General features: G+C 42.5%; 1 protein-coding gene across 2 annotated transcripts in view; it reads left to right on the forward strand.

Annotated features, from left to right (window-relative positions):
• Positions 1–19,294, forward strand: part of LOC136850581 (zinc finger protein OZF-like) — a 33,790-nt gene extending 14,496 nt beyond the window's left edge. For both annotated transcript variants that reach the window (XM_067124217.1, XM_067124218.1), the window contains exons 2-3: positions 17,121–17,226; positions 17,397–19,294. In XM_067124217.1, the coding sequence (XP_066980318.1) occupies positions 17,695–18,711 (1,017 nt within the window). In that variant the 5' untranslated portion in view covers positions 17,121–17,226; positions 17,397–17,694 and the 3' untranslated portion in view covers positions 18,712–19,294. The remainder of the gene's footprint in view (positions 1–17,120; positions 17,227–17,396) is intronic.
• Positions 19,295–20,242: the final 948 nt, after the last annotated feature.

Raw genomic sequence — 20,242 nt, forward strand, 5'->3', positions numbered from 1 at the left:
TGTCAAATTTGACGACCAAACCATTCTCCTAAAGGCGTTTCAGCACAGCCCAGACGTGACCCAGGTGCCCCTCCGGGGACCTGGAGAAGATCAGGATGTTGTCCATGTAGCCGACGCAGAAAGGTAGGTCCCCCAAGATGCTGTTCATAAGGTGTTGGAATGTGGCCCTGGCGTTCCTGAGGCCGAAGGTGGAGTAGGAGAAGGTATACGTCCCGAACGGCGTGATGATGGCTGTCTTCAGAACATCATCGGGATGTACTGGTACCGTAAAATAGGACTTGAGCAAATCCATATTTGTGAATATCTTGGCCCCGTGCAGGGCATCTATTAGGTCCTGTATGTTTGGCAGGGGATAGTAGTCTGGTGTTGTCATTAGGTTCAGCCGATGACAGTCCCCACATGGCCTCCAGGAACCAACTGGTTTCCTCACCATGTGGAGGGGGGACACCCATGGACTCTATGCCTTTCTGCAGATACCCATCCTTTCCATCTCGGCAAATGCTCCTCTAGCAACTTGGAGTTTCTTGGGTGGCAGGCGGCGGAACTTGGCATGTGTCGGCAGGCCTGTGGTGGTGATGTGGTGATGGATGCCATGCTTGGCCTGGGTATCTGGCACCTGACGCAATTCTGGCTCGAAGACATCTGGGAATTCGTGAAGGAGGGCATTGTATTTGTTCGATGAGATGGAGCATACGGCAGACATTCCCGGTCCGGTGGAGAGCGGTAGGGAGTGGCAGGTTCCGGTATCCAGCAGGCGTTTTCGGCTGACGTCTACTGGCAGTCCGTGATGTGCGAGGAAATCTGCTCCCAGTAAAGGAAACTTGACATCCGCGATGATGAAGGGCCATTCATATTTATGGCCCAGGATGGATATTCTGTGGGTCTGAGTTCCGTAGCAGTGGATGGGGCTTCCATTTGCGGCCACTTCTGCAGCTGCGGCGCCGGACGTGCGGTCACAGTCCTCCCTCGACGGCAGAAATACTGACTGCATAGCCCTGGTGTCCACCAGCAACCGTCATCTTGATATGGCATCTTGGATGAAGAATCCTACTGGCTGGGGTTCCTTAAGGTTTGTGGCCACTGCTGTTATGGGTGGCCACCTTTCTAGTTTTTTGTGAAAGAACAGGGGGCTCTGCAATTTCTGGCATCACTTCCAAATCTCCAGTGGAAGTAACACCAGGCTGGGTTTGTCCACATCTTCTGCTGCTGCGGCGGCACCTTCCTGTATACACATACCGAAAACGGGGGGTTCACTGTACTTGACTTTGCTGGCTGCAAGTCCAACCATGGGGTGATTTTAATGAAGACCCCCTTCGGCAGCATTGTCATGGTGACGTCCACTTTGGTCCTTGTCCGTGATTTTTGCCACCTGGAAATGGACATCTGCCCGCAGGAACCAGGATGTGTATTTTGCCGCGAGAATGGTGGGAGTTTTATCACCTGGCTTATCGCTGCCTTCGAAGGCGAGAGGGGGATGCAGAGGATCAGTGTGTCCTCGGAACGACTTTCTACCTCATTGTCTGACATTTTGCCTCACACCAAAATGGTGTTTGGGGCTCGTCAGAAGTCAAAACTATATGCTGTGTGGTTCCGTTAATGACTTCTGAATACGATTGATGTGAATTGTAAATGGCAGGGCCAAACTGTTCGAGAACGCCAGAAAGTACCTGAAGAAGGTACGCCGTAATTAGTCTGTTAGTGGCGTGGGTGTTCTCTGAGGAAGGAGCTTTCAGAGGCCTAGACTTTGTCGCCGTATGGTTCTGTTAAAGGCTTTCTGAAGGTAAAGCGGCCGTAGTGAGTCCGTTAATGACAAAGCCAAAACCGCTGTGTTTACTGTCGCTCCTCGGGTCACCAGTTGTGAGGTCAAAGAGACAGAGCTGTGTACTGACTGATTTATTTACCTGGGCAAAGGTATACATAGCAGCGTGCAGACGGGAACGAAGTGCCTGACCTTCGATTGCCGTGACATCTGACGTCTTTACATTAGATATAAACAGTATCCTAGGCTTGATATAATGATAACCTAGTTTTACGACTTGGTAGCCTATTTGTAAGGCTACGGTATAAACCTAGACTAGGCAGTAGCCTAACCAGATTAAGTAGGAATCCCTTTTTTAAGGGTATTTCTTATTATTAGCCTAAAACAGTAGTTCAAATTAAATAAAGCAATGACCGAACATCAGATAAAAGGATAGTCTTGGCCAGATAAAACAGCAAACTAGGTTATAAGAAGGTTCTTTCCTGTATAGTTTATATCCTTAAGGTTAAGCGGGAACCCTCTAAGAAATCCTCTATTTTTAGCATAACATAGGTTATCCTTAAAGTGAAGCGAGAACCCTCTAAGAAATAATCTATTCTTAGCCTAATGTAGGTTACGCTAGAAGCAGTAACCTAAGCCATATAAAACAGTAGCTTGGGTTAATTAAAACAAATTAGTTGTAGCAGTTAGTGAGAATGGCATGACATTCAAAATTAAATTTCACATAGCCCTTGCAAAAGGACTAAGAGTGTGTAAGTAATACAGCCATATACTGGTGTCAAAACTAACCTAAATCTAAATCTTAGAGTGTTTAATTTAACATAGATATTTAATATATATAACAGTACAGTATGACAAATAAAATATATTACAGCAATGCACTTGTAATCAAATTATTAGCCTGTAATATTGAATATACAGTACTATCTATATAAGAATTACAGACAATTAATACTAACCAGTTTCTAATAAGAATCTGTTTTATCACTACAGGGCCACCATTAAGCAGGACCCTGAGCTCAAATGTTCTGCAGCAAATTGCTCGGTTGGTTTTTTGCCAGTGGGTACAGCCCATACCACGTGCCATGAGCATAGTCCTTGTAAAAAACAAGGAAAATTTGGTTAGTCGCCAGAGATGTGCAAAATTTGTAGTATGCTCCTGGCAGCAAGTCCTAAGGATGAAACAGCTCATTTTAAGCTGTCTTGATGGGTCCTAGGGTTCAGTAAGGGTGAGGAAAGGGGAGGAGATTTTGTCATTCTGGCAGAACTCTGACAGCAGATATTTAATTCTTTTCTCAGAACAAGATCTATGTTTGGGCCAAAACCCAGTAACATCAGTCCCCAGAGTACCTCCCAGTTAAATCCTGTGGAGGAAGTAGAGGAATCTTTACATGGGGGTGACATTCCTACTAATGAACATGAAGTGGACATTGCCACTAAAATAGCCATGCTGAACCCAGAAGGATCAGAGACACAAATTTCAGCTAACCATGGGAGAAACCTTCCTGGAAGAATTTTATCCCCCATGCAGCTATCAGATGCTGAAGAGGATCTTTCCCCCAAAAGGGGCACTAGGATCCACCTAACCCCAACTGAAATGGCTACATTTTTGGGGGTTATAGTAACTCACTCAGGACTTCTGCCCCTTGGTTAACAGGCAATGATAGTTCAGTTGTTGAATCTCAGATTGTGCAAGCTCCCCAAAAGGGATACACAGTTTGCAACATTTGATCAATTCCCTAAGAAAATTATGAGTAACATCAAAGATGTCCATGCCACAGAATGGCAGTATATGAGGGACACGATGCATGATTCCAAAAAGGAAATTAGATGAGGCCTATACACCCCAATGTGTAAAAGTACTGCATCTTGTAACTGAAAAGTGAGAGTGGATACAAACTCTGCCCAAATAATGTCTAATGTTAGAATTCCGACTGGAAAGATCACAATGGCCGGTTATGACTACAAAACTTCAGATCAAAACTTAATAGGGGCTACAATACTTACCCCTGATGATACTGATAACCCTTGGCGAGGTGCCTCAATGTGCATTTTCTCTCCCGATGGTAAGTACCTAATTAATGAGGGAAAAACCATGATCGAAGTTGTACATATGGAATTTAGAGACAGGGCAGCATTCCCTAATACAGAATGGCACCTGGCACCACCTTCAGTAGACATGGAGAAACCACTAAAAGAAATGGTTCTCCTACCTGCACCTATAGCATTAAAAGCTTTAGAAGAAACCCTTCACCAGGTCAACAGAAAATGGATCACGACTTCCATTTTGAATTAGACTCAGTTTGCTCACCAAGTGGCCCCAGCATTCTGTCCCTTCACTTTCAAAATGATAAATTATGTGAAGGCAGACTTCCAGAATTTTGTAGTGACTAGAAAAAGAGAGTCAATGGCGGAATTAAAATTATTTGCCATGGTCATCCCAGTTTCAAATAATTCCACCAAGGAATGGGCAACGCTTCAACTCCCTTTTGAAAGGAAAAAGCTCCCACACAGGCATTGGTTCCTATTACTCCAACAATGGGCGAAGAGATCAATTCCACTACTGTCCGCTGTTCTATCACAGACAGTAGGAGGGAAAGTCGTCTACGCATCCTCCTTTCTGAGCAGAGACTTTCACATGTGGATTTTTTAAATATCGTCTGCTGTGAAAATTACCCACCCAGTATTGCTAGGTACCTAGTGCAAAAACTACAGACATCGTCTATCCGACAATACCAGCCTGTATGAAGACATGGTAAGTTATATCCATACTGAGAGCCCAGTTGAAATTTCTGTGGAAACACTTACAATTTCTTATACGTATACCTTTTTGAAGACAAATGCCTTGCTATTTCAACAGTCATGGCATACAAGGCAACATTAACGGAACCCTTGCTTTATGGATTCAGGAATGACTCTAGTAAAGAAATTGTCATGTCCTTACTCCGGTCTTTTGCACTACAAAGACCTGCTCCCAAAAGGCTTCCAATTGCAGTACCTGGTCCCTGAACAAGGTGCTTAGACTTCCATCAACCCCTCAATTCAGTGGACCCAATACAACCACAACTCACATGCTGCAAAAGGCAATCTTCTTGATTGTGTTAGCTTCAGGAGCTCATATTAGTGAACTGGGCTCTCTTAGGTGGGGATAATACATTGTACCAATGGCTGACCATCAGTTATTATTGTCCCCTGGTCCATCATTCCTAGCCAAGAATGAGAATCCTTTAAGAAGGAAATCCCCTATTTGATAAGAAAACTCAATTTAGCAGACAAGACATTATGCCCGGTTCAGTCACTTAAGGTTTACCGAGAAGACACAGCAAACATCCCAGAGGGTCCAATTTTCCTACACCCTAACACAAACAAACCACCCTCTCTACAAGGGATGAGAATAATTGTAGTGTCTTTCATTAAAAAAGGCAAATCCACACTCCTTTCATAGGTCACATGATATTAAGAAAGTAAGTACGTCGTTAGCCTTCTTCAGAAATGCCTCTTTCAAAGAAGTCTCTGAATGTACAGGGTGGTCATCAGAGACAGTATTTTTAAAACATTACTGTTACAAGCTCAAACAAATTCGACTACACTGTGTATCAGTAGGTGGCATGGTTAGTCCTAACCCCTGGGCATTACAGCGGAAAACCAGGGGTCTTCTTCTTGTCATTTCATCCTAATCCTTCGGGCCAGCCCTATGAGAGCTGATGGTCAGCTCAGTGGTCTGGTTAAACTATTTTAATAATAATAACAGGGGTCTTCTTGACGGTGAGTATGCTAACTATCACTGGGAGAAGAGCGACAGTACTGCAATCAAACCCACCATGCTTAGGTAAGCCACTGTAGAACTACATCCTAAAACATAAGTTCATGTATAGTTTCTTGTTCTTTGGTACTAAAACCTGAGGAGTATTTGGAATAAAGAATAGGGTTTGAAATTTGCGGCTTGACCTGGGACCAGAAATGTTTTTTTTGGGGTGTTGGGATTAAAAATTGAGAGCCTAAGCCTTTTCGTTACCTGTCAGTTTCTTTGTAAAGCTCCTTGAAGACGAAACAAAATGAAACAAGTGATTACGCTATCAAAAAACAGGTTTTGAAGTGGGAAAAACCTATTTTTGGTAGTCGCTGTAGAGTCCTCAAAACCCTTCCACTTCCCTGACGAAAAGGCATGGGATTTGGGTTAGGGATCATCCTGCATTCACCAAGTATTGGTTGTTTGGTTTTCATGCCAGTCTGTTGTTGACAATATGGTGGACAGCTCATGCGCAATAAACACTTCTAGCTGTAAAATTTGGGAAAGTGCCCCCTTATCTTTGAGTCCATTACATACTCCATCATGTGTCGTAGTTTTTATCATTACGACACAATACCCAGCCATGAGACCGCTAAAAGAAAATTCTTTGATATTATTGTGGTCACCTTGGAGCTCTGGTAGACCATGGAAAGGTAACTCCTTGAGGACTCAACAGTAACTACCAAAAATAGGTTTTTCCTACGTCAAAAACTGGTTTATAGATTCTGCTTTGTTTTTTGTTTTTAAATGCTTGTCTAAGTTTTGGTCACTACTTATTACGGCAAAACTTGTCCCAATTATGTTACTTATTGCAGTACACTCCCTGAACACCTGAATTAGCCCTGGTCACCCACCAGCCCAAACTATATCCTCGTAACTTTTACCCACTAATTGGGTAATTAACTGTCAGCGTTACCAACGCTTACAGGAAATCTGGTCAAGATGAGTTACCTGAAGCACCGTTGGCAACGCTGCTGCAAGTCCCAGCTGCACGAGGCCGGGTTCCCCGATTGCTTTGTGTTTGCCTTGCTGCATGGATGTTTCCTGCGTCAGGCGAACTTTTGGTTATTAGCCCGACCCCAGTATACTGACTTTATTGATATTGGATAACGACTTGGACCGGTTTTTCACCTTTTCTTCTGGATTGTTCTGTTGCCTGGCATTGGATTTTTTTTTCCTATCTGGACCCTGGCTCGTTTTGGACTCATGATGGATAGATTGGATAAAAAGATGCCCCCCTTGGATAGCGCAACTGCTTCAACCTTGGCTACAACTACTGCGACCGACACCGCAACTGCTGGAGACGCTGCATCTCACCGATCGTGCACAGCTTGGAAACGGAGGATGACTACCCTCAAACATGACAGACATTCAGTTTGTATAGCTTGTAGGAAGGTGCAAATGTAGCTTAACTTTGAGATGTGACGAATGTAGGTCATGGTCAAAAGATCAGATGGAGGATTATGTTAAGCATGGAAAATCTCTAGCTTCCAAGAGCAAACGTAGGGAACCAGCTGTAGAAACTCAGAGTTTAGATAAGGAAGCTATAGAATCGGAGTTATTCAGGAAGTTGGAAGATAAATTATCAGCTAGCATGACAAATTTATTTTCTAGTTTTATGACTAAGTTATCAGAATTCAAAGAACAAAATATAGGTAATAGGGAAACAGAAACTAACCGTTCTTTTTCAGCTCCCGTGCCTGTTCCAGAACCAGCCTTAACGGGTGCCAGGGGTCATGGAGAACCGCAAACCTCGAAGATAGGATCTGCTGGCCCCCCCAGGCATGGAGCAGGCAGTGTTAGCAGTAGATTTCCCCCTTTCTTCAGATACTGTAGTGTAAGTCCAGAGGTAAATCTAGAGATAGGAGTGACACAGACGAATAGAGATAGTGAGGTAGCAAAGAGTGTAGGAGAGAAGTTGAAGGTGCAGTCTTTTTTGGGGACAGGTGTAATTAAAGCTCCGGGATCTGTGTTAGATCCAGCAGCGGTTCTTTTTCTGGCTGCAGTTTCCTTGCAACAAAATGTTGATAAATTGGTTGAGGAGGATGTAGATTTAGTAGTAAGTTTGCCAGGTTTGGGAAGGTTGGAGGATTTCCCTTCTTCATCAAGAGTTCCTTTTCCTTCTGGGGATAAATTTTCATTGGTTGGTGGTGGTTCATTTGATAGGACATTAAATGTAGCAGAATATAATGCTAATTTACTGGGTCTTTCTAAAGGGTAAAGGTCATTGGTCAGACAGTGTTTTAATATAAGGTATTCGAATATCCATGATTATGTAATGAAGAATTTCTCGGAATTCACAAATGATGTATTGCAAGATTATCAGGGAGGACCAGAATCTGTATATTTTCTTTCTCTAAAATCTATGGCCTCTTCTGTAACCTCAGATTTCTCCCTATCCCCTACGGCATCCAAACCTTCTTCCGCTACCCTTTCTCAACCTTCCCTCTCGAGCCACCTTTCGGGGAACATTCCGGGTGCTTTGGTAGTTCATCTGGCATCTATGCCATTAGTGGGTTTGTCTTCAGTGCCATCTGCGGCGAATCCTGTACCATCGCAGGCCTCTGATCTAGTTGCTGCGGCAGTTGGTGGCGTGCCTGCCGCAGCGTTTAATTCTGCGGGTTTCGATAGTTTCCACAATTCCTCCGGTACCAAAGATGTCTAGTGTATTGTCTTCTCCTGTTTCTTTGGGTTCGGTACCTTGTAATCTTCCCTTCGAAACTCTTTCGAGTTCGGGGCCAGCTGGAATGTTCTCTACCTGCCCAACATTGTCAACAGGAGCTCCGGTAGTAACTCCAAGTGTGGGGTCTTCCTTTCTTCTTCCTTCAGTTCCTCCTTTCTCAACTTTTCTGACAGGTTCCTCTGTCCCTCCGGCTAAGGCGGTCTATGTAGGTTCGGGTTTGATTTCGGGTAATCAGGGACCCTTTCCCTCCTCTTCTTTAAGTAGGGGGCCTTCTGTTCCGGATCTCTAGTCTCATGCTACCCTGCTACATTCGGGTTTGCGTGGTGCTGGTGTTGCAGTCTCTCCACTCTCAGGAGTGGGCGTTGTCCTCCCAGGTGTGATCAACCCAGGTGTTGCGTCATCATCTTTGGAGGGTGCGGGGTTTGCACAACCTATTTCGGTACTCCCAAGTTGTTTGGGAATGATTCGTCAGGTGTCCGCATTGCTTACCCAGGGGTGTCGTGTTCTGGATCATCAGGTTCAAGGTTTGGTAGGGGTCAGCCTGTCTCATTTCCGGATTCGACTCAGTCGGACCAATTCAACAAAGACTGTTCCTGTGAAGAAGAGGATCACATACCGGAGGCTAGTTTTGCTTCAGCCAGTGAGTCTGAATACAGACGGATGTTGGACTTTATCCACTCGCTGTATCCACAGTCCAAAGCTCCGGAGGAGCCGATACAGTATAACCAAGCGATGTTCGAGTCGGTTTATGCAACGAAGCTGGTGGTAACACAGTCACCAAAGAATCTAGTCTGGTTTGGCAGGGTCGAGCAGGCTTTGAAAGAGGCTGACAATAGGTTAGCAGTAGCGATAGGATCGGGTAAACAGGATTAAGCCTTGCTTCCTATTCGAAAGGGCTTTTACAGGGTCGCGGGTAATGCGGGTGTTAGGGTCCCGCTGAATGAGTTGGTAGAGGCTCTCCTATCTCGGGTTCCATCATCGAACCATCATGTATCTATCTCAGCCAGGGAAGCCAGTATCTTAGAAGACACCTTCTGCAACCAGTCGAAGGCGTTATCGCATACTATGTGGATGTTATCCGGTCTGATTGGGCTCCTAAAACAGGATGGTTATTCTCCGTCTGACCCGACACTTTTCGACAACCTCATCACGTTGGTTTCCATGGGGCTTGCACGCCAGGCAAACATTTCTGCAGGATGTACTACGTTCTTAGGGAAGAAGAGGGACTTCTATCTGAACCACCTGCCTCCTCATTTTCCTGACATCCATAAGAGGGCACTGCTGAGGGGTCCATTGGCACTCAGCAGCAGTTTGTTCAGAGAATAAGACATGTCGGTGATGGTCAACTTTGTGTCGTCTACTTCTGCAATGGAGTTGCAGCAGGCAATGATTAGGGTCGCAGCGCAGAGTGCCAGACCCCCTAAGGGGGCTAGAATGTCTTTTCCTTCAAAGCGCTCTCTCTCTAAGTCACCGGGAAGTTCTCCTAAGAGGGCACAATTTGCTTCCAAGCTTTCTAGCTCTGCCTCGGATATGAAACCTTCCAATCGTAAGAAGGATTTTCAAAAATAGGACACTGGAAGGATTGGGGCACGGAAAGTTGGGTAGTGGAGGTCTTAAGGAGGGGTTACAGAGTCCCTTTTCACTCTTGTCCTCCGCTGTCCAACTCACCAGTACATCTTCCCAGCTACTCCCCTTCTTCCATGAGGGGGTTAGCTTTGGCGGCAGAGATCCAAGCCCTTTTAGAGAAGGAAGCCTTAGAACCCACTCCCCCTTCTCCGGGGTTCTACAGCCAGATCTTCGTGGCCCCCAAAGCGGGAGGATCTTGGAGACCTATCGTAGACCTCTCGGGTCTCAACAAATTTGTAACCTCGACGAAGTTTCACATGGAAACTTCCCAGTCGGTGCTGCGGTTGGTCCAGAGGGAAGATTGGATGACTTCAGTGGACCTCAAGGACGCTTATCTCCAGGTTCCGATTTATTAGGAATCTTGGAAGTTCCTTCGTTTCTCGGGTCCAACTGGAACATTTCAGTTCAAAGTCCTCTGCTTTGGTCTGACCACAGCACCTCAGGTATTTACGAGGGTGATGTCTCCTGTTTCGGACATCATGCATCATCGGGGCTTCCGAATGAGAAGATACCTAGACGACTGGCTGGCTCAAGCTTCATCGGAAGGCGAGGCTCTGCAAGCGAGGTATTTTCTTTTGAACCTATGCCAGGAGTTAGGCATAAGAATCAATTTTGAAAAGAGTTCTCTATTTCCAACACAAGTAAAGACGTACCTGGGAATGGCGATTCAGACACGTCTTTTGAGGGCTTTCCCGACAGAGGAGCAGGTTCTAGTGACTTTAAGCCAGCTGGAAACTTTCATGTCAAACAAAGTGCAACCTGTGAGCTTATGAAAAAGCCTGCTGGGCCGCATGACCTCCCTATCCCCTCTTGTTCCAGAGTCTCGTCTCCGGATGCGTTCTTTGCAGGTGTGTCTCAGGAATTGCTGAGACTTTCAGGAAGAGAACACATCAATAATCTGGGGTGATTCTTGCCTGAGGGATCTTCGGTGGTGGTCAGAAGAACATCATCTGACCACCGGCGTAAGGTTGGATTCCCCCCTTCCAGACGTACATATATACAAGATGCCACAGATCAGGGTTGGGGTGCAACCCTGGAGGAATCTCAGGCCCAGGGTCTTTGGAGGGATCTGGATCAGGAGGAGTCCATAAATTACAGGGAATTAAGAGCAATTGAGGAGGCTCCGAGTTGCTTTGCAGAACAGGTAAGCGACAAGACCGTAGCGTTGTTCTGCGACAACGTTACAGCAGTATCATATCTCAAAAAGGGGGGTAACAAGATCACAGGTGTTGAACGAGGTAGCACAGAGGGTTTTCCGTTGGTGCGAAGAACACCCAGTTTCTCTCATTCCCTAATTCATGTCGGGAAAGCTCAACATCTTGGCGGACGCTCTGAGTCGGTCTCAGGAAGTTCTCAGAGGGGAATGGACATTAGTGCAAGGCGAGGTGCAACTGCTGCTCAAGAGATGGCCAGCGACGGTGGATCTGTTCACCAACCAGGATGAACCATCGCCTTCCAGTTTACAGGCAGTCCCCGATTAGCGGCAGGCTTGGTTAATGGCGATCCGGTTTTATGGCGCTTGTCTAGTGACGAAGATCGGCGATTTTTGGTGCTGAAAATCGCCGATTTCCACTTATCAGCACCGATAATTGGGTATTGGCGCCAATACATACCTAACAGAGGCACCGATAACCGAAAATCGGCACTTTTCAGGGCCGATAAGCCCAAAAATCGCCGAAAAAGCGCCAGAAATTGCCGATTTGCGGTTAGTGGCGATTTTCGGTTATCATCACATCCCGAGAATGGAACCCCCACCGATAACGAGGACTGCCTGTACTTCTCCCCTGTAGCGGATCCCATGTCTTGCGGGACAGATGCAATGTTGCACCCATGGGACAACTCACAGGTCTATGCTTTTCCTCCCTTCGGGATGATACAGGAAGTGCTAGCAAAACTCAGGATCTGCAAGAACACTCAAGTGACCCTGATCTGCCCAATCTGGCCTCAGAGACCTTGGTTTCCGGACCTCCTGGACCTGTTAACAGAAGTTCCGGTATTCCTCCCACAGAGGAGGGATTTACTCAAACAGCCGCACTTCCACTACTTCCACTGGAACCTCCGCGTGCTGAAGCGTGGAGACTGTCCAGTGAGTGACCTGTAATGTGAGACTCTCTAAAGCAGTGACTAGACAACTGTCTTCCTAAGGAATTCAAACAGGAAGTTATATCAGGCCAGGTGGGCAATGTATCGTGGATGGTGCCGGAAACAAGGGCATTGTATTTCGCGCCCGACAGTTGCGAAAGTAGCGGACTTCTTGCTATTTTTAAGGAGAGACAAGAGACTTTCTTACTCTACAATTGCTGGGTACAGGTCCATGCTGAGCAGTACATTCTGTTTTCATCTTCTGGAACTGTCATCCAGCAAGATTCTCATGATCTGTTAAGATCTTTTAAAATAGAGCGCTCAATTCTTCCACTTCGGGCCCCCTGGTGGGATTTAGCGGTCGTATTGAATTTCGTAAGAACGGCAGCCTTCGACCTTTAGAGTCTTTGCTCCTAAGGCAGTTAACTAAGAAAGTTCTTTTTCTAATTGCGCTGGCTAGGCCAAGAGGATCGGAGAAATTTGGGCGGTATCCAGGACAGTCTCCTTTTCAGGGAAAGATATTTTTCTTTCTTACTTACCGGAATTCGTGGCAAAGTCCGAATTGGAAATGAATCCTTTGCCAAGGGCATTCAAAGTCGCATCCTTAGAAGACTTTGTAGGTGGTGACGCTTCTGAGATGCTATTATGCCTAGTTAGGGCTTTAAAAGTCTATCTGTCTCGGACCGAAAAACTTTTGCCTCACCCGAGAATGTTATCTGTCTCTCCTAAATGCCCTTCGCGTTCGATCTCCAAGAACGCAGTCAGTTTCTTTCTTCGGGAGGTTATTCAACAAACGTCAGAAGGCTCTTCATCAACTTCAAAACCTTCAACTTCGTTTGCGCGTCTGAGGGCGCATAGAATCAGAGGAATAGCGACATATTCGGCCTTCCTTAGGAATTATTCAGTGTCAGCGATTTTAGAAGCGGTCACTTGGAAGTCGGTGTCAGTCTTTATGACCTTTTACCTCAGGGACATCCAATTTTCGTCGGAGAAGGGTTACTCACTGGGTCCTTTGGTGGCGGCCAACACGATCTTGTAAATGCAGGATAAGGTCGGGGTTGGGGAGGGGGGGAAAGTTAGGTATTCAAGATAGGTTAGGAATTTGGAATTCTCAATTGATTAGGATCCAAGGGGGAGCATTAGGCAGGACATTAGCACGATGAAACAAGGCTGAGCCAGGTTGATAGGATCTTTCTCCAAACCCCCCCCTCCTCTTCTGCACAGGTGTTGGCTGCATCATACGGCGAAGAACCAAAGAGACTGCACATTCAACTTCTTCTCCACACTTGCGAGGTTACAATAGCCACATAGGAGGTTCATCGTCCCCTCCATACATGAGAGTGCTTTGATTAGCCACATGGGAGGTTGTCACTCTCCGCTACACATGGGAGGCTGTTAACAGCCACATGGTAGGTTGGTTTTGCTACCCTCTATCCACAGGCATCCTCTCCTGCCGAGTGGATAACCAAGTGAGGATACATGCATATAGGCAGAGTAGGTAAATAATGAGTTACCTGCCTTCCTGTTTGGCAGGTCGGGCTGAAATTAGATTGATCCCACCCCCATAAAATTTTGTTAATCTGGCTAATTCAGGTGGCAAGGAGTGTATTGCAATGTGAAGTTTTCATAATAAAACTAATATTGTAATACTTACATGAACACCTGAATGATTCCCACCCTTCTCCCCACTTCAATTTGATTAGTGAATTAAGCAATTGGGGAACCTGGCCTGGCATGGCTGGGACTTGCAGCAGCGTTGCCAACAGTGCTTCAGGTAACTCATCTTGGCAAGATTTCCTGTAAGTGTTGGTAACACTGACAGTTAATTACCCAATTGGTGGGTGAAAGTTACAGGGATATAGTTTGGGTTGGTGGGTAACCAGGGCTAATTCAGGTGTTCAGGTAAGTATTACAATATTAGTTTTATTATAAAAACTTCATATTTCAAAGGGATCTAAAATTTTATTTTACCATTATATCTGGTATAGCTTGTATGGGTGGTCTAATGTTCATTCCATTTATTTTTCAGAATTTTTGCCATATTTTTTAATGGATGTTTCACATGTTATTTCTGATATTATGATCTCTAAGACACTATTTAACCTTTTATGACTTCCTTTCTAAATTTGGCTGATATTTTATTATATAAAGGTTTTAAGGCATTTACTTATAATAATGTAATTGTCATTTTTAATATGTTTTCTTTTAGGAATGGTTTTGATTTATATAGGCAGTCCCCGGTTTACGACGGTTCCGGCTTACGACATTCCGAGGTTACGACGCTTTTCAAATATATTCATCAGAAATTATTTCCCGCTTACGACGCATGTTCGGGGTTACGACGCATAAATCACGCCGATCCGACGGAAGAAATATGGCCCCAAAATGGCAGAATAATCATAATTTGAAGGATTTTTTGATGTAAAACTCAATAATAATGCAGTTTATATCATTTTCAATGCACCCAGAGCATTAAAAGTAAGGTTTTCTTATGATTTTTGACGATTTTCAACGATTTTCCGGCTTACGACGATTTTCGGGTTACAACGCGGCGCAAGAACGGAACCCCCGTCGTAAACCGGGGACCACCTGTATTATAGACTCTTCTGTTTAAAGAAGAGTATGTAACCTTCTTGTTAGAGTGTTTTTCTCTTACTGATTCAGATATCATCTGACCACCAGGTGACTTTTTGTTTCTTTTATTATGAGGTTTTGAGTGAGAATAACTTTTGTCTGCTACATTTTTAATGAAGATAGAAAGAAATCGTTTGTCTCATTATGATTTTTCAAATAATCGTATGGCGGCATATTTCTGATGTGCAAGTTAAAAATTTCACAATCTGCTTTTTGCATGTTGTAATGTGGAGAGAATGGTGGTTTTGATTCATTATTTAATAGGGATATTATTATGGGAAACTGATCACTTGAGTAGGCGTCATTACATGTATTCCAGTCTAGTTTGTCAGCTACTATACAGTGTATGTTCGTTGAACAAAGGGTGACATCAATTGAGGAAAACTTTCATGGGTTTTGGAACAGTATGTATTGACTTCATTGTCATTCAGACAACAGAGATTATTAGTGGTCATTAATTTTTTTATTTTTTCTCCACCTTCATCTGGTGTCATATTTCGTTAGTCTCATATTGGATTGTGTGCATTGAAATATTGAAATCCCCTAGAATTAATATGGGATTCTTAAATCCTTTTATGATTTGTTGTAATATGTTTAAGTTATACTTTTTATAAGGCTGGTTTTATAAGTTAATGTCAAACAAATTGTTTTCTGTTTTGACCGTTATTGCTGAAATTGTAATTCAGTGTTATCTACATCTACTTTGTCATATATTATTTTATTATGGACATATATTATATTGTTGTTCCTAAGTTATTTTCATTTTCCTGTGATATTGTAGCTAGTAGGTACAGTATTTATTTGTATTCGGAACAGGTTGGAGCCACCTGGGTTATTGTTATGTTGGAAGAATGATAGACTGTAAGGGAATGGTGGAAAGGCATAAACTGAACATGTCTAGTGGAAACATGAAAATATTGATTCCCCACTCTTCTTGGTTCAGAAGAGCAGAACAGTAATTCAGTAGGGAGGACTTGTTTTTGCTTGCACTGGTTATTGGCCACTACATTGTATTCAATGGAGCAAACTTGGGAACTGGCACCTGGTTTTGCCCCCCCTGCCCACATGAATATGCTTTATCTACAGGAAGATAATGGATTTTGATTGTTTCCTTCTTTGTTTCACAGAAAAGTTGTTTGACATAATGCCCACAAATTTGTCCTACAGGTGTCAAGTTGAGGCTTGAAGGGCCAAGAATAAAGCCTACAGTAGGTCTATCCTGCTCTGTGAGTTGATCCTCTGGCATGTGACCCAGCTGGTGGAAAGGACAATTATGCAACCAGGATGAGAACTCTTGATGGTAGGGGCATCACCCCATCCTTCGCACTAATTATCTCATGCAAAGAGATGATTGTTTTTAATCCTCTGCAAGTTTGTTTTACCTGCAGAACGTTGCCCACTGGCCTTGGAAACGCTTTCTGTGGACTGGTGGTGGTTATTCATGGGTTGGGTAGCTAGCTCAGCTTCCTTTTAGGACAGGTGGTACCTTGTCTAGGGCAATGGGCTGGCAAGAGAGATTAAGAGTGGCTGGTTCTCCTTCTCCTCTCTCTCTCTTCCTCTCTTGTAAGTTAGAGAATCAGAGTTCCAGTCCATGTACAAGATGGATGGACTAGAGTGCAGATTAGCTGCTCCACTGAGCATCAGTGTTTTCATTGGTTGTGAAGGAACACAAGTTCCCCTCCTCACTTGACAAGGGTGAGAGGAGGATAGACAATGTATCAGGCCTTCATTGACTTGGACCTGCCTTATTGTCTCCGACATTTTATTTTCTCAAGGTTCTTACAGCCTAATAAGTAGTTGCATTGTAATCCACTATTTAATGGTCCAGAAATCTAGTAGCTGCAACATCCCATATTGGCAGCAAGCTAGAGGTATGGGGTCATCCTTCCTTTGCTCCTGAATGCACCAGGAGGATGACATTCCCAGGTTGGGTGAACTTACCTGTCTGCTCAGAGATTACCCAGATTTCCTCCCAAAGAACAAAGGTGTGTACTTGTGTAGGAACAAATAGTAAATTTAAAAAGTAATTTGTATATTTCCTAATATCAAAAGGCGAAGTGGAGTGCAGACCTTTAGGTGGGCATGGTTTCTCCCTGCCTGTCATTAGTTAACTACTTTGTCAGTAAAGTTTGAATGACTGATCAGCTCACGCTTGCAAGTTTGTCCTAATGTAAAGAACTTCAAGTTTGTACATTAGAAAAAATACAAATTACTTTTAAAATCTGCTATATTAAACAGTGATAGATATGCTGTATAGGAATGAAATTATTGATATGATGAAGATAAGCATAATAAGTCACAAAATCAGGAAACAAAATTGCAATATGTGTATGGAAAACCCAGACACACAAAGAATGGTACAGTATGCCACAATAGTGCTAGGTGCTGTACATATTTGGTCTTGATGTAATGGATTGAAGAGAAGTATCTAGAGATGGCATGCACGAATGCATGCTTGGACTGTCATAAAGGAGTAGGTCTGTGACAAAACTATTTTATGTAATCAAAATGTTTGCAGTTGAGATTAAATGGCTGTTTTATTTCAGATATTCAAGATGGTTTTAAATTAAAACCAGAAATTGACCAGTATAACATTGTAACCGGTTCCACGTGTATAACCCAGTCCTTCATATGAATGAAGATTATCTGCATGTAAGTAGAGTGCTGTTATCTTTTTTCCCTTTCATGATATGTTAAAGAAAACAGTGATGGGTAGCTGCTTCAGTCACAGATTACAATAAAAGATAATGATGATGATGAGGTAGGTTACTACTATCCAAAAAGCACAGTGTGCATTGCTTATTTTTTCTTCCTTTTTTCAGGATCATATCAGTAGTGGAGGCAATGAAAACTTTGGAGAACTTGATATTCAGGGGAATAACTTCTTCCTTGAAACTATATAACAGAACTATTGGTTCATGAGATGATTAGAACAAGTGTTAATTTTCTCATACATTTTAGTTATTTAAAGAAGTTATGACAGTATTTGTTTGCAGAAAAGGTATTTTTGTACAGTGGCTTATGTACTAATGCATGCCTTTACAGAAGCTTAGGACACATAAATTATGAATAAATAAATAATGTTCTTGTTATCTTGAAGTAGTTTAAAAGACATGTATAATGGAAGTGGCACCAAATACTTTTGATGGCAGTGCAAGCCAACTTCTGTTGTTAACTTTTGGTAAAACAAAGGATCATACGGCCAAAGTGTGCACAAAGAAATTGAACTTTAGATGTGATGTATGTCAAAAACCATTTTCAAAGAATGCTTACTTAGCAAGGCATATGGTAACACATACTGGAGAAAAGAATTTTGAGTGTGATATCTGTGGTAAGAAATTTTCACAAAATCCCCACTTAAGAACGCATATGAAAATACATACCAGTGAAAAAAGCTGGATTTGCAGTGTTTGTGGTAAAGGTTTCTTTCAAAAGTCAAATTTAACCACTCACATGGTAACACACACAGGTGAACGCAATCACAGGTGTGAAGTATGTGGGAAAGGCTTTTCACAAAAGACAAATCTAAACACGCACATGGTTTCTCACACGGGTGGCTATGAATTCATATGTGATTATTGTGAAAAAGGATTTTCCCGTTTTTCACATCTTAAAAGACATTTAATATCTCACACAGGAGAAAAGAATTTTCGGTGTGACCTTTGTGGTAAAAATTATACTATGAATTCATCTTTGGAGAGGCACAAACTCACGTTGCACAATAATGAGTGGGTGGAAAATCAGCAAAAAAGAAGGGCTGCCCGTAAACTAATGAAGTGTAAAGAAGGTAGTAAGGAAAATGACCTAAATGACTTATTGGTAAAAAGAGCTGAAAATGGACAGGAATCAACACATAATTCTTTGAGTATTACCATTAAAACGGAAGCAGAAACATTTGTGATTGAGACTGATCCTTCTTTGTTTCATGATGATGATGATGATGATATCAGTAACCTAGAACATTATGATCATGAAAACCTACATATTAAGACAGAGAATGATGATGAGCAAAGTGTTGAAAATGTTTGCTCTAAGGCAGAGTCTTGTGAACAGAGGATTAGCAAAAATGGTGGCAGTGAGAAAGAGTGCGGTGAGGATCACATTAGTAAAAGTGTCCATAAAAGAAGAGCATTTTGAAAAACAGTGTAATTATTGTATATCTTAAAGAAGAATCATTTGACTGGAGTGGAAATTTTAACGAGCAGTTGGAATGAGAAACTAAAGACAATCACTATGATAATTCTTAGGGCTTCACATAATTGTAATTCATGAACAGAGGGTTGTTAAGGATGGTTGTACTATATTACGCTGTCAGATGCTGTGATTATAATGTTCTCTATGATTTCACATTGCCTGCTTGCTACACCATTAGGTAATGTTTACAATAAATATATAACAGTCAACATGGTAGAATTTGATTTAGGTGCTGTAAGCTTTGATTATACTAGAATGAGTGAGGCATAGTGTGGCAGTTGTATGTCTCTGAGATAGCTTTATCCTAGTGATAAAGTAGGAAAGGGAAAGCTCTTCAAAATTATTAGTTCATAAAATTACAATTCTTGATTCAGGCATACTATTGACAATCAAAAGTACTGTTGTTAACTACTTATTCAGCACATCAGCTTGATAATCTAGGTTTTTCAGGATCAATGTACTGATAATACTTTTCCACAACTGTACCATATCTAAAAAAGAATTATATGTTTTATAAAAGTTTAAATTTCTTTAGTTTTTGTTGGTCTAATGCAAGATTATTTTTAATCTTATACATATCAAGTGAGTAAATTTGAGGTGTACTGGTACTCAGATGTTGAATTAATATTTATTTCATCACAATGCCATTACTTTTCAGTAACCTTTTTCTATGTCAGATGCTAGAGAGGAAGATATATTCCAGTTCCACATGGCAGTCTATTTTGAACTTATTGCCTACTATTGACGATCAAAAATACCATTGTTAACTACCTATTCAGCACATCAACTTGATAATCAAGGCTTTTCAGGATGAATGTACTAATCATCTTTTCCACAACGGTACCATATCTAAAAAGAATTTTATGTTTTATAAAAGTTTAAATTTATTTAGTTTTTGTTGGTCTGATGCAAGATTATTTTAAATCTTATACATGTCAAGTGAGTAAATTTGAGGTGTACTGATGCTCAGTTGTTGAATTAATATTTATTTCATCACAATGCCATTACTTTTCAATAGCCTTTTTGTAGGTTAGACTCTAGAGAGGAAGATATGTTTCAGTTCCACCTGGCAGTCTATTCATCAAGATTCTACTGGCTTTGAGGTTGGAGGCTGAGTCACTGTGCACCTGTCATTTTGTAACAGCTAGTAAACTTGTTTCCAATTTTATTTGAACTTGTTCCTTTAAGAATACAGAGCATCACCTTTCATGTAGGAGTATACCTCAGAACAAGATGGAATTGGCTTTGGTAACAAGGTGGTCAACTGGTGGAAGAAGGATTAGGAGGGGAAAACCACCCTACTCCCTGCTATCACCTATCTCTTTTTTATTGGCTGCTGTCAGGTGAGGAAACCTTGCTGTACCCTCACAGACTACCAGGTTGTAATGTTTTTCTTTGTGTATTTATTGTGTACTGTATTTCTGTGTGTATAACAACTCTAAACAACTGAGATATGAGACATGTGAGGACATGT

Source organism: Macrobrachium rosenbergii, chromosome 22, assembly GCF_040412425.1.
Source record: "Macrobrachium rosenbergii isolate ZJJX-2024 chromosome 22, ASM4041242v1, whole genome shotgun sequence".
Lineage (NCBI taxonomy): Eukaryota > Metazoa > Arthropoda > Malacostraca > Decapoda > Palaemonidae > Macrobrachium > Macrobrachium rosenbergii.